Source organism: Anomaloglossus baeobatrachus, chromosome 1 (genome assembly GCF_048569485.1).
Source record: "Anomaloglossus baeobatrachus isolate aAnoBae1 chromosome 1, aAnoBae1.hap1, whole genome shotgun sequence".
In the NCBI taxonomy this organism is placed as follows: Eukaryota; Metazoa; Chordata; class Amphibia; order Anura; family Aromobatidae; genus Anomaloglossus; species Anomaloglossus baeobatrachus.
In genome coordinates, this window is record NC_134353.1 from 644,620,474 (window position 1) to 644,634,486 (window position 14,013).

The 14,013-nt window shown below is 45.1% G+C and overlaps 1 protein-coding gene across 5 annotated transcripts in view; it reads left to right on the top strand.

Moving 5' to 3' along the window:
* The first annotated feature begins 1,003 nt into the window (after positions 1-1,003).
* LOC142297012 (Fc receptor-like protein 5) overlaps positions 1,004-14,013 on the top strand; it is a 67,383-nt gene continuing 54,373 nt past the window's right edge. The window contains exons 1-3 of one of the 5 annotated variants that reach the window (XM_075341241.1): positions 1,004-1,178; positions 1,342-1,490; positions 2,065-2,358. In XM_075341241.1, coding sequence (XP_075197356.1) covers positions 1,421-1,490; positions 2,065-2,358 — 364 coding nt within the window. In that variant the 5' untranslated portion in view covers positions 1,004-1,178; positions 1,342-1,420. Of the gene's footprint in view, positions 1,246-1,341; positions 1,491-2,064; positions 2,359-14,013 lie in introns of all 5 variants that reach the window. The other 4 variants (XM_075341256.1, XM_075341224.1, XM_075341249.1 and 1 more) reach the window with 4 other exon arrangements.

The window sequence follows — 14,013 nt, forward strand, 5'->3', positions numbered from 1 at the left end:
TTTACACATTGCGACGTCATTACCGGCGCCGGATGTGCGTCTCTTTCGATTTGACCCCGACGATATAGTAGTAGAAATGTCGCAACGTGCAAAGTACCCCTTAATGTAATTGTCCAAACTTTGTACTTCCCACCAACTAGTGATCTGTTCCTTATATGTTTTTGTAACCTCCTTAAACGCAGCTGTATAGGAGGGAAGATATTTCTTCTGAGTAAATACACCATCATGTGATCCCGCTGCTGTGCGCCCCACTCTGGGATGCATAGGTGCGGCCTCTGACGCGTTACCATTGTGTGACGCGATTGGCTAACATGGACGGCTTGGTACTGTGAGTTTTTTCTAAACGTGTACCATTTATACCAATCCCTGGCACTGCAGGTTGAGATATTTTGTTTCTCCCCTGATGAACTCTCCATATTGAGAGGGAAACGCGTCGGGAGGGCGTTTCTTTAATTTTTGATGAGGTTGTGGGGCAGACAGCTTACTTGGGCGCTGACCTTGTCAGGACGGAAGATATTACTAGGCACGACAGGGATATTTACACAACTACCCGACTGCTGACCCTGGTTCTTCCGGCCCGTGTTTCCTCTCCTATTTGATTGGTGCCTTTCCTTACCTGTGGAGAAAGATCGGGTGAGATTGTTCCTTTTTCTCTTTGGCACTTTTGTTTACATTATGCACTGCCCTTTATTACCATTTTAATATTTATAATTAAATGTTAAGTTTTAGTCCTGCTATTGCCATATTTCAAAGTGGCTAAATGTAAAAATGTTCTGTTCTCTGGAATAGCTGAACTTTACTGCAAATGTCAAACCAGATGAAACATTTTGCTTATCTCTAGAAGTATAAAATATGATTGTGTTCTTTCTTGTCCCACTGTCATTAGGAAAGACATTGCTAGGTATAAGGTAATATAAAAAGTATATGCTGTACAAGTGTGTCTTTCCGCATTACTCCTGTTATTATCAAGTTTCCTCTTCTGCTCTTCCCTTCCTGTTTTGTTTCACCGGCCGAAGCTGCCAGCAGGAGATTCCTTTGTAACAATTCAGCTTCTCCTGAATCTCCCTTGCTCCTGGCTGCACTCCCACATGTGTAAAGAGGGAAGGGGCTGTGACCAACACCCCAAAGAAACATCACATCATCCTAGAATAACTGTTTGTGAGATACCAAGCACAGAGGTAATGCCGCAAATAAATCTTTTAATCACTTTAAGTCATTTTGGAAAGTATGGAAAACCGATGGCAGGTTGGCTTACGAGTATAATGATACAAACTTATTTTTTTAATATATAGGCTCCTTGTTTAATTTTCATCTCATCTATATTTTTGTTTCCACCTACAGGACTTCAGTAGAGGACTGAATATTTTAAGTAACCCTAAAGATGTTTTGACCAGTCTGGACACTGCTCTACTCATGCGCCATGTATAACGTGGTCCAATTATTCTTCCGATTCTGTCTTTGCCTTTTAGCAGAGCTCCATTTGTATGAAGGTGAGTGGATAAATACACTTCATTATGCCTTTTATTGCCCTATATAACAAATACAAAGTGCATTGTCATTCACACTTCAGTCCATATTTTGGGTACCATTTATATTATTCAATAGTAGGTTTCTAATCTAGATCTATTTTATAGATCTTTAATATTGCCATACTAAGTCTACGGCTCATACGGTATCATTTGGACTATTCAAAACCACTAATAAGGCCATAGCTCTGAATAGATACATGGGTCTAAAAGCCTACTAAGCACTGCAATATTATAATACTTAAACTTTGCAGTTTTAGTTTTTGTACGTTGTAAAACATATTCATACATATCCTCTATTTTACATAGTATTGCTGTAATCATACAACTCAATAAATTGCAGTATTATGAATAATCCATTTTCCTACTTTCACTGATTAACCAATTGATCTCACCCCTTGTAGATCACCGTTTTCTTCCTTTTCTTTGCAATTATTGATTTTAATAGTTTGAGATATGTCCACAGCAGTAACAGTTTTTTCATTTTATGCCATGCCCTTTTGAGAAAAAAATTCAAAAACTATATATTTTTTTCCAGCTATTCTTCAGAGGCCAAATATCATGATATCAGCCAGGTATGCCACATACCTAACTGGAGAATCGGTGTTTCTAGAATGTCAAACTACCGCTGACTTTACAATACATGGATACAAGTTCTTCAAAAATAATGTAGAAGTTGGTGGTGGGATGGAAGCAAGCACTATGAACAAGTATAGGATAAGGACAGCAAAAAGAAGTGATGCCGGATCCTACACCTGTCTCTATTGGGTATCAGATGCCAGAGGAAGGCAAGAATCAGAGGTCAGCTTACCTGAATCAGTGTCTATAATAGGTAAGAAGAAATTGTGCCTTTATCTGTATACTTAAATGTGTCTAAGTTCCGATAGTAATCAGTAGAGTTGAGCGCGGTTCGTGGTTCGTGGTTCTCCAGTTCGCGGCTCGAGTGATTTTGGGGCATGTTCTAGATCGAACTAGAACTCGAGCTTTTTGCAAAAGCTCGGTAGTTCTAGAAACGTTCGAGAACGGTTCTAGCAGCCAAAAAACAGCTAAATCATAGCTTGGTTTCTGCTGTAATAGTGTAAGTCACTCTGTGAATCAAACTATTATCACATTTCAGTGTATAGTGTGCGTGAACAGCGCCTTCAGATCACTGCTGTTTCTATAATGGCGATCGCCATTTTTTTTTTTTTTTTTTCTTGTCTTCCTTCCCTAAGTGCGCGCGTCTTGTGGGGCGGGCCAGCATGTCAGCCAATCCCAGACACACACACAGCTAAGTGGACTTTGAGCCAGAGAAGCAACGGCATGTGTGATAGGATCTGCATGTCACATGTCCCTGCATTATAAAACCGGACATTTTCTTCACGGACGCCATTATCTGCCTTCTGCGTCTTTGGTGTCAGACATCACTGTCGCAGCTCCGTCTTCCTGAGTCCTATAGCCGATACAGCTGTATGCGCTGCATACACAGCGTTAGACAGCTTAGGGAGAGCACTTTATAGCAGTCCTTTTAAGGGCTCCAACCGGCAGGGTCAGAGAGCCATAGGTGACAGGTCCTGCAAACAGCAACAGCGTCTGTGTAGCCCAGGTCAGGGATTTCCTACCTGCATTTCACCATTAGGAGGGAATAGAAAGGCAGTCTTCCATTCCTCTACCCAGAGCACCACAATCCTGCCACTGTACCCTCTTGTCCTCTGCACACTCCAACTGATAACTAAGCCATTATACTAGCAAACACTCAGTGTACCTAGTGGCATCCTATACGTGGCTATTGGACTTTGCTATAGTCCCACTAGTGCAAAGACATTTGCAGAGCGCGTCTGCCTGCATTGCACACTACAACTCATTCTAACCAAGCCATTATACTAGCAAACACTCAGTGTACCTAGTGGCATCCTATACGTGGCTATTGGACTTTGCTATAGTCCCACTAGTGCAAAGACATTTGCAGAGCGCGTCTGCCTGCGTTGCACACTACAACTCATTCTAACCAAGCCATTATACTAGCAAACACTCAGTGTACCTAGTGGCATCCTATACGTGGCTATTGGACTTTGCTATAGTCCCACTAGTGCAAAGACATTTGCAGAGCGCGTCTGCCTGCGTTGCACACTACAACTCATTCTAACCAAGCCATTATACTAGCAAACACTCAGTGTACCTAGTGGCATCCTATACGTGGCTATTGGACTTTGCTATAGTCCCACTAGTGCAAAGACATTTGCAGAGCGCGTCTGCCTGCGTTGCACACTACAACTCATTCTAACCAAGCCATTATACTAGCAAACACTCAGTGTACCTAGTGGCATCCTATACGTGGCTATTGGACTTTGCTATAGTCCCACTAGTGCAAAGACATTTGCAGAGCGCGTCTGCCTGCGTTGCACACTACAACTCATTCTAACCAAGCCATTATACTAGCAAACACTCAGTGTACCTAGTGGCATCCTATACGTGGCTATTGGACTTTGCTATAGTCCCACTAGTGCAAAGACATTTGCAGAGCGCGTCTGCCTGCGTTGCACACTACAACTCATTCTAACCAAGCCATTATACTAGCAAACACTCAGTGTACCTAGTGGCATCCTATACGTGGCTATTGGACTTTGCTATAGTCCCACTAGTGCAAAGACATTTGCAGAGCGCGTCTGCCTGCGTTGCACACTACAACTCATTCTAACCAAGCCATTATACTAGCAAACACTCAGTGTACCTAGTGGCATCCTATACGTGGCTATTGGACTTTGCTATAGTCCCACTAGTGCAAAGACATTTGCAGAGCGCGTCTGCCTGCGTTGCACACTACAACTCATTCTAACCAAGCCATTATACTAGCAAACACTCAGTGTACCTAGTGGCATCCTATACGTGGCTATTGGACTTTGCTATAGTCCCACTAGTGCAAAGACATTTGCAGAGCGCGTCTGCCTGCGTTGCACACTACAACTCATTCTAACCAAGCCATTATACTAGCAAACACTCAGTGTACCTAGTGGCATCCTATACGTGGCTATTGGACTTTGCTATAGTCCCACTAGTGCAAAGACATTTGCAGAGCGCGTCTGCCTGCGTTGCACACTACAACTCATTCTAACCAAGCCATTATACTAGCAAACACTCAGTGTACCTAGTGGCATCCTATACGTGGCTATTGGACTTTGCTATAGTCCCACTAGTGCAAAGACATTTGCAGAGCGCGTCTGCCTGCGTTGCACACTACAACTCATTCTAACCAAGCCATTATACTAGCAAACACTCAGTGTACCTAGTGGCATCCTATACGTGGCTATTGGACTTTGCTATAGTCCCACTAGTGCAAAGACATTTGCAGAGCGCGTCTGCCTGCGTTGCACACTACAACTCATTCTAACCAAGCCATTATACTAGCAAACACTCAGTGTACCTAGTGGCATCCTATACGTGGCTATTGGACTTTGCTATAGTCCCACTAGTGCAAAGACATTTGCAGAGCGCGTCTGCCTGCGTTGCACACTACAACTCATTCTAACCAAGCCATTATACTAGCAAACACTCAGTGTACCTAGTGGCATCCTATACGTGGCTATTGGACTTTGCTATAGTCCCACTAGTGCAAAGACATTTGCAGAGCGCGTCTGCCTGCGTTGCACACTACAACTCATTCTAACCAAGCCATTATACTAGCAAACACTCAGTGTACCTAGTGGCATCCTATACGTGGCTATTGGACTTTGCTATAGTCCCACTAGTGCAAAGACATTTGCAGAGCGCGTCTGCCTGCGTTGCACACTACAACTCATTCTAACCAAGCCATTATACTAGCAAACACTCAGTGTACCTAGTGGCATCCTATACGTGGCTATTGGACTTTGCTATAGTCCCACTAGTGCAAAGACATTTGCAGAGCGCGTCTGCCTGCGTTGCACACTACAACTCATTCTAACCAAGCCATTATACTAGCAAACACTCAGTGTACCTAGTGGCATCCTATACGTGGCTATTGGACTTTGCTATAGTCCCACTAGTGCAAAGACATTTGCAGAGCGCGTCTGCCTGCGTTGCACACTACAACTCATTCTAACCAAGCCATTATACTAGCAAACACTCAGTGTACCTAGTGGCATCCTATACGTGGCTATTGGACTTTGCTATAGTCCCACTAGTGCAAAGACATTTGCAGAGCGCGTCTGCCTGCGTTGCACACTACAACTCATTCTAACCAAGCCATTATACTAGCAAACACTCAGTGTACCTAGTGGCATCCTATACGTGGCTATTGGACTTTGCTATAGTCCCACTAGTGCAAAGACATTTGCAGAGCGCGTCTGCCTGCGTTGCACACTACAACTCATTCTAACCAAGCCATTATACTAGCAAACACTCAGTGTACCTAGTGGCATCCTATACGTGGCTATTGGACTTTGCTATAGTCCCACTAGTGCAAAGACATTTGCAGAGCGCGTCTGCCTGCGTTGCACACTACAACTCATTCTAACCAAGCCATTATACTAGCAAACACTCAGTGTACCTAGTGGCATCCTATACGTGGCTATTGGACTTTGCTATAGTCCCACTAGTGCAAAGACATTTGCAGAGCGCGTCTGCCTGCGTTGCACACTACAACTCATTCTAACCAAGCCATTATACTAGCAAACACTCAGTGTACCTAGTGGCATCCTATACGTGGCTATTGGACTTTGCTATAGTCCCACTAGTGCAAAGACATTTGCAGAGCGCGTCTGCCTGCGTTGCACACTACAACTCATTCTAACCAAGCCATTATACTAGCAAACACTCAGTGTACCTAGTGGCATCCTATACGTGGCTATTGGACTTTGCTATAGTCCCACTAGTGCAAAGACATTTGCAGAGCGCGTCTGCCTGCGTTGCACACTACAACTCATTCTAACCAAGCCATTATACTAGCAAACACTCAGTGTACCTAGTGGCATCCTATACGTGGCTATTGGACTTTGCTATAGTCCCACTAGTGCAAAGACATTTGCAGAGCGCGTCTGCCTGCGTTGCACACTACAACTCATTCTAACCAAGCCATTATACTAGCAAACACTCAGTGTACCTAGTGGCATCCTATACGTGGCTATTGGACTTTGCTATAGTCCCACTAGTGCAAAGACATTTGCAGAGCGCGTCTGCCTGCGTTGCACACTACAACTCATTCTAACCAAGCCATTATACTAGCAAACACTCAGTGTACCTAGTGGCATCCTATACGTGGCTATTGGACTTTGCTATAGTCCCACTAGTGCAAAGACATTTGCAGAGCGCGTCTGCCTGCGTTGCACACTACAACTCATTCTAACCAAGCCATTATACTAGCAAACACTCAGTGTACCTAGTGGCATCCTATACGTGGCTATTGGACTTTGCTATAGTCCCACTAGTGCAAAGACATTTGCAGAGCGCGTCTGCCTGCGTTGCACACTACAACTCATTCTAACCAAGCCATTATACTAGCAAACACTCAGTGTACCTAGTGGCATCCTATACGTGGCTATTGGACTTTGCTATAGTCCCACTAGTGCAAAGACATTTGCAGAGCGCGTCTGCCTGCGTTGCACACTACAACTCATTCTAACCAAGCCATTATACTAGCAAACACTCAGTGTACCTAGTGGCATCCTATACGTGGCTATTGGACTTTGCTATAGTCCCACTAGTGCAAAGACATTTGCAGAGCGCGTCTGCCTGCGTTGCACACTACAACTCATTCTAACCAAGCCATTATACTAGCAAACACTCAGTGTACCTAGTGGCATCCTATACGTGGCTATTGGACTTTGCTATAGTCCCACTAGTGCAAAGACATTTGCAGAGCGCGTCTGCCTGCGTTGCACACTACAACTCATTCTAACCAAGCCATTATACTAGCAAACACTCAGTGTACCTAGTGGCATCCTATACGTGGCTATTGGACTTTGCTATAGTCCCACTAGTGCAAAGACATTTGCAGAGCGCGTCTGCCTGCGTTGCACACTACAACTCATTCTAACCAAGCCATTATACTAGCAAACACTCAGTGTACCTAGTGGCATCCTATACGTGGCTATTGGACTTTGCTATAGTCCCACTAGTGCAAAGACATTTGCAGAGCGCGTCTGCCTGCGTTGCACACTACAACTCATTCTAACCAAGCCATTATACTAGCAAACACTCAGTGTACCTAGTGGCATCCTATACGTGGCTATTGGACTTTGCTATAGTCCCACTAGTGCAAAGACATTTGCAGAGCGCGTCTGCCTGCGTTGCACACTACAACTCATTCTAACCAAGCCATTATACTAGCAAACACTCAGTGTACCTAGTGGCATCCTATACGTGGCTATTGGACTTTGCTATAGTCCCACTAGTGCAAAGACATTTGCAGAGCGCGTCTGCCTGCGTTGCACACTACAACTCATTCTAACCAAGCCATTATACTAGCAAACACTCAGTGTACCTAGTGGCATCCTATACGTGGCTATTGGACTTTGCTATAGTCCCACTAGTGCAAAGACATTTGCAGAGCGCGTCTGCCTGCGTTGCACACTACAACTCATTCTAACCAAGCCATTATACTAGCAAACACTCAGTGTACCTAGTGGCATCCTATACGTGGCTATTGGACTTTGCTATAGTCCCACTAGTGCAAAGACATTTGCAGAGCGCGTCTGCCTGCGTTGCACACTACAACTCATTCTAACCAAGCCATTATACTAGCAAACACTCAGTGTACCTAGTGGCATCCTATACGTGGCTATTGGACTTTGCTATAGTCCCACTAGTGCAAAGACATTTGCAGAGCGCGTCTGCCTGCGTTGCACACTACAACTCATTCTAACCAAGCCATTATACTAGCAAACACTCAGTGTACCTAGTGGCATCCTATACGTGGCTATTGGACTTTGCTATAGTCCCACTAGTGCAAAGACATTTGCAGAGCGCGTCTGCCTGCGTTGCACACTACAACTCATTCTAACCAAGCCATTATACTAGCAAACACTCAGTGTACCTAGTGGCATCCTATACGTGGCTATTGGACTTTGCTATAGTCCCACTAGTGCAAAGACATTTGCAGAGCGCGTCTGCCTGCGTTGCACACTACAACTCATTCTAACCAAGCCATTATACTAGCAAACACTCAGTGTACCTAGTGGCATCCTATACGTGGCTATTGGACTTTGCTATAGTCCCACTAGTGCAAAGACATTTGCAGAGCGCGTCTGCCTGCGTTGCACACTACAACTCATTCTAACCAAGCCATTATACTAGCAAACACTCAGTGTACCTAGTGGCATCCTATACGTGGCTATTGGACTTTGCTATAGTCCCACTAGTGCAAAGACATTTGCAGAGCGCGTCTGCCTGCGTTGCACACTACAACTCATTCTAACCAAGCCATTATACTAGCAAACACTCAGTGTACCTAGTGGCATCCTATACGTGGCTATTGGACTTTGCTATAGTCCCACTAGTGCAAAGACATTTGCAGAGCGCGTCTGCCTGCGTTGCACACTACAACTCATTCTAACCAAGCCATTATACTAGCAAACACTCAGTGTACCTAGTGGCATCCTATACGTGGCTATTGGACTTTGCTATAGTCCCACTAGTGCAAAGACATTTGCAGAGCGCGTCTGCCTGCGTTGCACACTACAACTCATTCTAACCAAGCCATTATACTAGCAAACACTCAGTGTACCTAGTGGCATCCTATACGTGGCTATTGGACTTTGCTATAGTCCCACTAGTGCAAAGACATTTGCAGAGCGCGTCTGCCTGCGTTGCACACTACAACTCATTCTAACCAAGCCATTATACTAGCAAACACTCAGTGTACCTAGTGGCATCCTATACGTGGCTATTGGACTTTGCTATAGTCCCACTAGTGCAAAGACATTTGCAGAGCGCGTCTGCCTGCGTTGCACACTACAACTCATTCTAACCAAGCCATTATACTAGCAAACACTCAGTGTACCTAGTGGCATCCTATACGTGGCTATTGGACTTTGCTATAGTCCCACTAGTGCAAAGACATTTGCAGAGCGCGTCTGCCTGCGTTGCACACTACAACTCATTCTAACCAAGCCATTATACTAGCAAACACTCAGTGTACCTAGTGGCATCCTATACGTGGCTATTGGACTTTGCTATAGTCCCACTAGTGCAAAGACATTTGCAGAGCGCGTCTGCCTGCGTTGCACACTACAACTCATTCTAACCAAGCCATTATACTAGCAAACACTCAGTGTACCTAGTGGCATCCTATACGTGGCTATTGGACTTTGCTATAGTCCCACTAGTGCAAAGACATTTGCAGAGCGCGTCTGCCTGCGTTGCACACTACAACTCATTCTAACCAAGCCATTATACTAGCAAACACTCAGTGTACCTAGTGGCATCCTATACGTGGCTATTGGACTTTGCTATAGTCCCACTAGTGCAAAGACATTTGCAGAGCGCGTCTGCCTGCGTTGCACACTACAACTCATTCTAACCAAGCCATTATACTAGCAAACACTCAGTGTACCTAGTGGCATCCTATACGTGGCTATTGGACTTTGCTATAGTCCCACTAGTGCAAAGACATTTGCAGAGCGCGTCTGCCTGCGTTGCACACTACAACTCATTCTAACCAAGCCATTATACTAGCAAACACTCAGTGTACCTAGTGGCATCCTATACGTGGCTATTGGACTTTGCTATAGTCCCACTAGTGCAAAGACATTTGCAGAGCGCGTCTGCCTGCGTTGCACACTACAACTCATTCTAACCAAGCCATTATACTAGCAAACACTCAGTGTACCTAGTGGCATCCTATACGTGGCTATTGGACTTTGCTATAGTCCCACTAGTGCAAAGACATTTGCAGAGCGCGTCTGCCTGCGTTGCACACTACAACTCATTCTAACCAAGCCATTATACTAGCAAACACTCAGTGTACCTAGTGGCATCCTATACGTGGCTATTGGACTTTGCTATAGTCCCACTAGTGCAAAGACATTTGCAGAGCGCGTCTGCCTGCGTTGCACACTACAACTCATTCTAACCAAGCCATTATACTAGCAAACACTCAGTGTACCTAGTGGCATCCTATACGTGGCTATTGGACTTTGCTATAGTCCCACTAGTGCAAAGACATTTGCAGAGCGCGTCTGCCTGCGTTGCACACTACAACTCATTCTAACCAAGCCATTATACTAGCAAACACTCAGTGTACCTAGTGGCATCCTATACGTGGCTATTGGACTTTGCTATAGTCCCACTAGTGCAAAGACATTTGCAGAGCGCGTCTGCCTGCGTTGCACACTACAACTCATTCTAACCAAGCCATTATACTAGCAAACACTCAGTGTACCTAGTGGCATCCTATACGTGGCTATTGGACTTTGCTATAGTCCCACTAGTGCAAAGACATTTGCAGAGCGCGTCTGCCTGCGTTGCACACTACAACTCATTCTAACCAAGCCATTATACTAGCAAACACTCAGTGTACCTAGTGGCATCCTATACGTGGCTATTGGACTTTGCTATAGTCCCACTAGTGCAAAGACATTTGCAGAGCGCGTCTGCCTGCGTTGCACACTACAACTCATTCTAACCAAGCCATTATACTAGCAAACACTCAGTGTACCTAGTGGCATCCTATACGTGGCTATTGGACTTTGCTATAGTCCCACTAGTGCAAAGACATTTGCAGAGCGCGTCTGCCTGCGTTGCACACTACAACTCATTCTAACCAAGCCATTATACTAGCAAACACTCAGTGTACCTAGTGGCATCCTATACGTGGCTATTGGACTTTGCTATAGTCCCACTAGTGCAAAGACATTTGCAGAGCGCGTCTGCCTGCGTTGCACACTACAACTCATTCTAACCAAGCCATTATACTAGCAAACACTCAGTGTACCTAGTGGCATCCTATACGTGGCTATTGGACTTTGCTATAGTCCCACTAGTGCAAAGACATTTGCAGAGCGCGTCTGCCTGCGTTGCACACTACAACTCATTCTAACCAAGCCATTATACTAGCAAACACTCAGTGTACCTAGTGGCATCCTATACGTGGCTATTGGACTTTGCTATAGTCCCACTAGTGCAAAGACATTTGCAGAGCGCGTCTGCCTGCGTTGCACACTACAACTCATTCTAACCAAGCCATTATACTAGCAAACACTCAGTGTACCTAGTGGCATCCTATACGTGGCTATTGGACTTTGCTATAGTCCCACTAGTGCAAAGACATTTGCAGAGCGCGTCTGCCTGCGTTGCACACTACAACTCATTCTAACCAAGCCATTATACTAGCAAACACTCAGTGTACCTAGTGGCATCCTATACGTGGCTATTGGACTTTGCTATAGTCCCACTAGTGCAAAGACATTTGCAGAGCGCGTCTGCCTGCGTTGCACACTACAACTCATTCTAACCAAGCCATTATACTAGCAAACACTCAGTGTACCTAGTGGCATCCTATACGTGGCTATTGGACTTTGCTATAGTCCCACTAGTGCAAAGACATTTGCAGAGCGCGTCTGCCTGCGTTGCACACTACAACTCATTCTAACCAAGCCATTATACTAGCAAACACTCAGTGTACCTAGTGGCATCCTATACGTGGCTATTGGACTTTGCTATAGTCCCACTAGTGCAAAGACATTTGCAGAGCGCGTCTGCCTGCGTTGCACACTACAACTCATTCTAACCAAGCCATTATACTAGCAAACACTCAGTGTACCTAGTGGCATCCTATACGTGGCTATTGGACTTTGCTATAGTCCCACTAGTGCAAAGACATTTGCAGAGCGCGTCTGCCTGCGTTGCACACTACAACTCATTCTAACCAAGCCATTATACTAGCAAACACTCAGTGTACCTAGTGGCATCCTATACGTGGCTATTGGACTTTGCTATAGTCCCACTAGTGCAAAGACATTTGCAGAGCGCGTCTGCCTGCGTTGCACACTACAACTCATTCTAACCAAGCCATTATACTAGCAAACACTCAGTGTACCTAGTGGCATCCTATACGTGGCTATTGGACTTTGCTATAGTCCCACTAGTGCAAAGACATTTGCAGAGCGCGTCTGCCTGCGTTGCACACTACAACTCATTCTAACCAAGCCATTATACTAGCAAACACTCAGTGTACCTAGTGGCATCCTATACGTGGCTATTGGACTTTGCTATAGTCCCACTAGTGCAAAGACATTTGCAGAGCGCGTCTGCCTGCGTTGCACACTACAACTCATTCTAACCAAGCCATTATACTAGCAAACACTCAGTGTACCTAGTGGCATCCTATACGTGGCTATTGGACTTTGCTATAGTCCCACTAGTGCAAAGACATTTGCAGAGCGCGTCTGCCTGCGTTGCACACTACAACTCATTCTAACCAAGCCATTATACTAGCAAACACTCAGTGTACCTAGTGGCATCCTATACGTGGCTATTGGACTTTGCTATAGTCCCACTAGTGCAAAGACATTTGCAGAGCGCGTCTGCCTGCGTTGCACACTACAACTCATTCTAACCAAGCCATTATACTAGCAAACACTCAGTGTACCTAGTGGCATCCTATACGTGGCTATTGGACTTTGCTATAGTCCCACTAGTGCAAAGACATTTGCAGAGCGCGTCTGCCTGCGTTGCACACTACAACTCATTCTAACCAAGCCATTATACTAGCAAACACTCAGTGTACCTAGTGGCATCCTATACGTGGCTATTGGACTTTGCTATAGTCCCACTAGTGCAAAGACATTTGCAGCACGTCTGCCTGCGTTGCACACTCCAACTAATTATAACTAAGTTGCATTGTCAGGGATATTTATTCTTTATTATTCTGCTGTTAATAAAGCTAGACCACCACTGCAATCTTCACCACCTCTCAATTTTTACTACCACATTTTCAGTCCACAATCTTGTCGCAATCAACATGAGTGGCAAAATGACAGATGCTGGTGGAAAGGGGAAGAGGCGTGGTGGAAAAGGCAAAAAAGGTTTTGTCCGTGGGGAAGGTGGCAAAGCTCCATTATCATCTGCTGAAGATAGACCATCTACCAGCAAAAGTAAGATGTCTACTACTTACCGTGGACAATCCGATGTGCTCCCTTTGTTACGGACACGAACAACAGGAACAAAGGTAGATGATGGGCAAAAAAGGAAAATGCTTGAATGGATCTCAAGTGGTCCAACAAGTGCCCTCTCTGCCACTTCAAGTACCGCATCCAAAAAACACCAGTCCTCTGAGTTGTCATCCCAATCAAACTTGCTTTCTCCCAGCTCTGAAGTCTCCATCAGCCCTGCACAGTATGGTGGAACTGAGATGGCTGAGTCTGCAGAACTGTTCAGTCACACTATAGCCTGGGAATCAGAGGTCTGCTCCCAAGCTACAGTGAGTACAGAACAGGAAATGGTCTGCAGTGATGCCCAGAACCTTTGTGACTCAGATTCAGGCCGTGAGGACCAAGTTTCTGAGCATAATGTTGACCCTTTGTCACAAACTGTA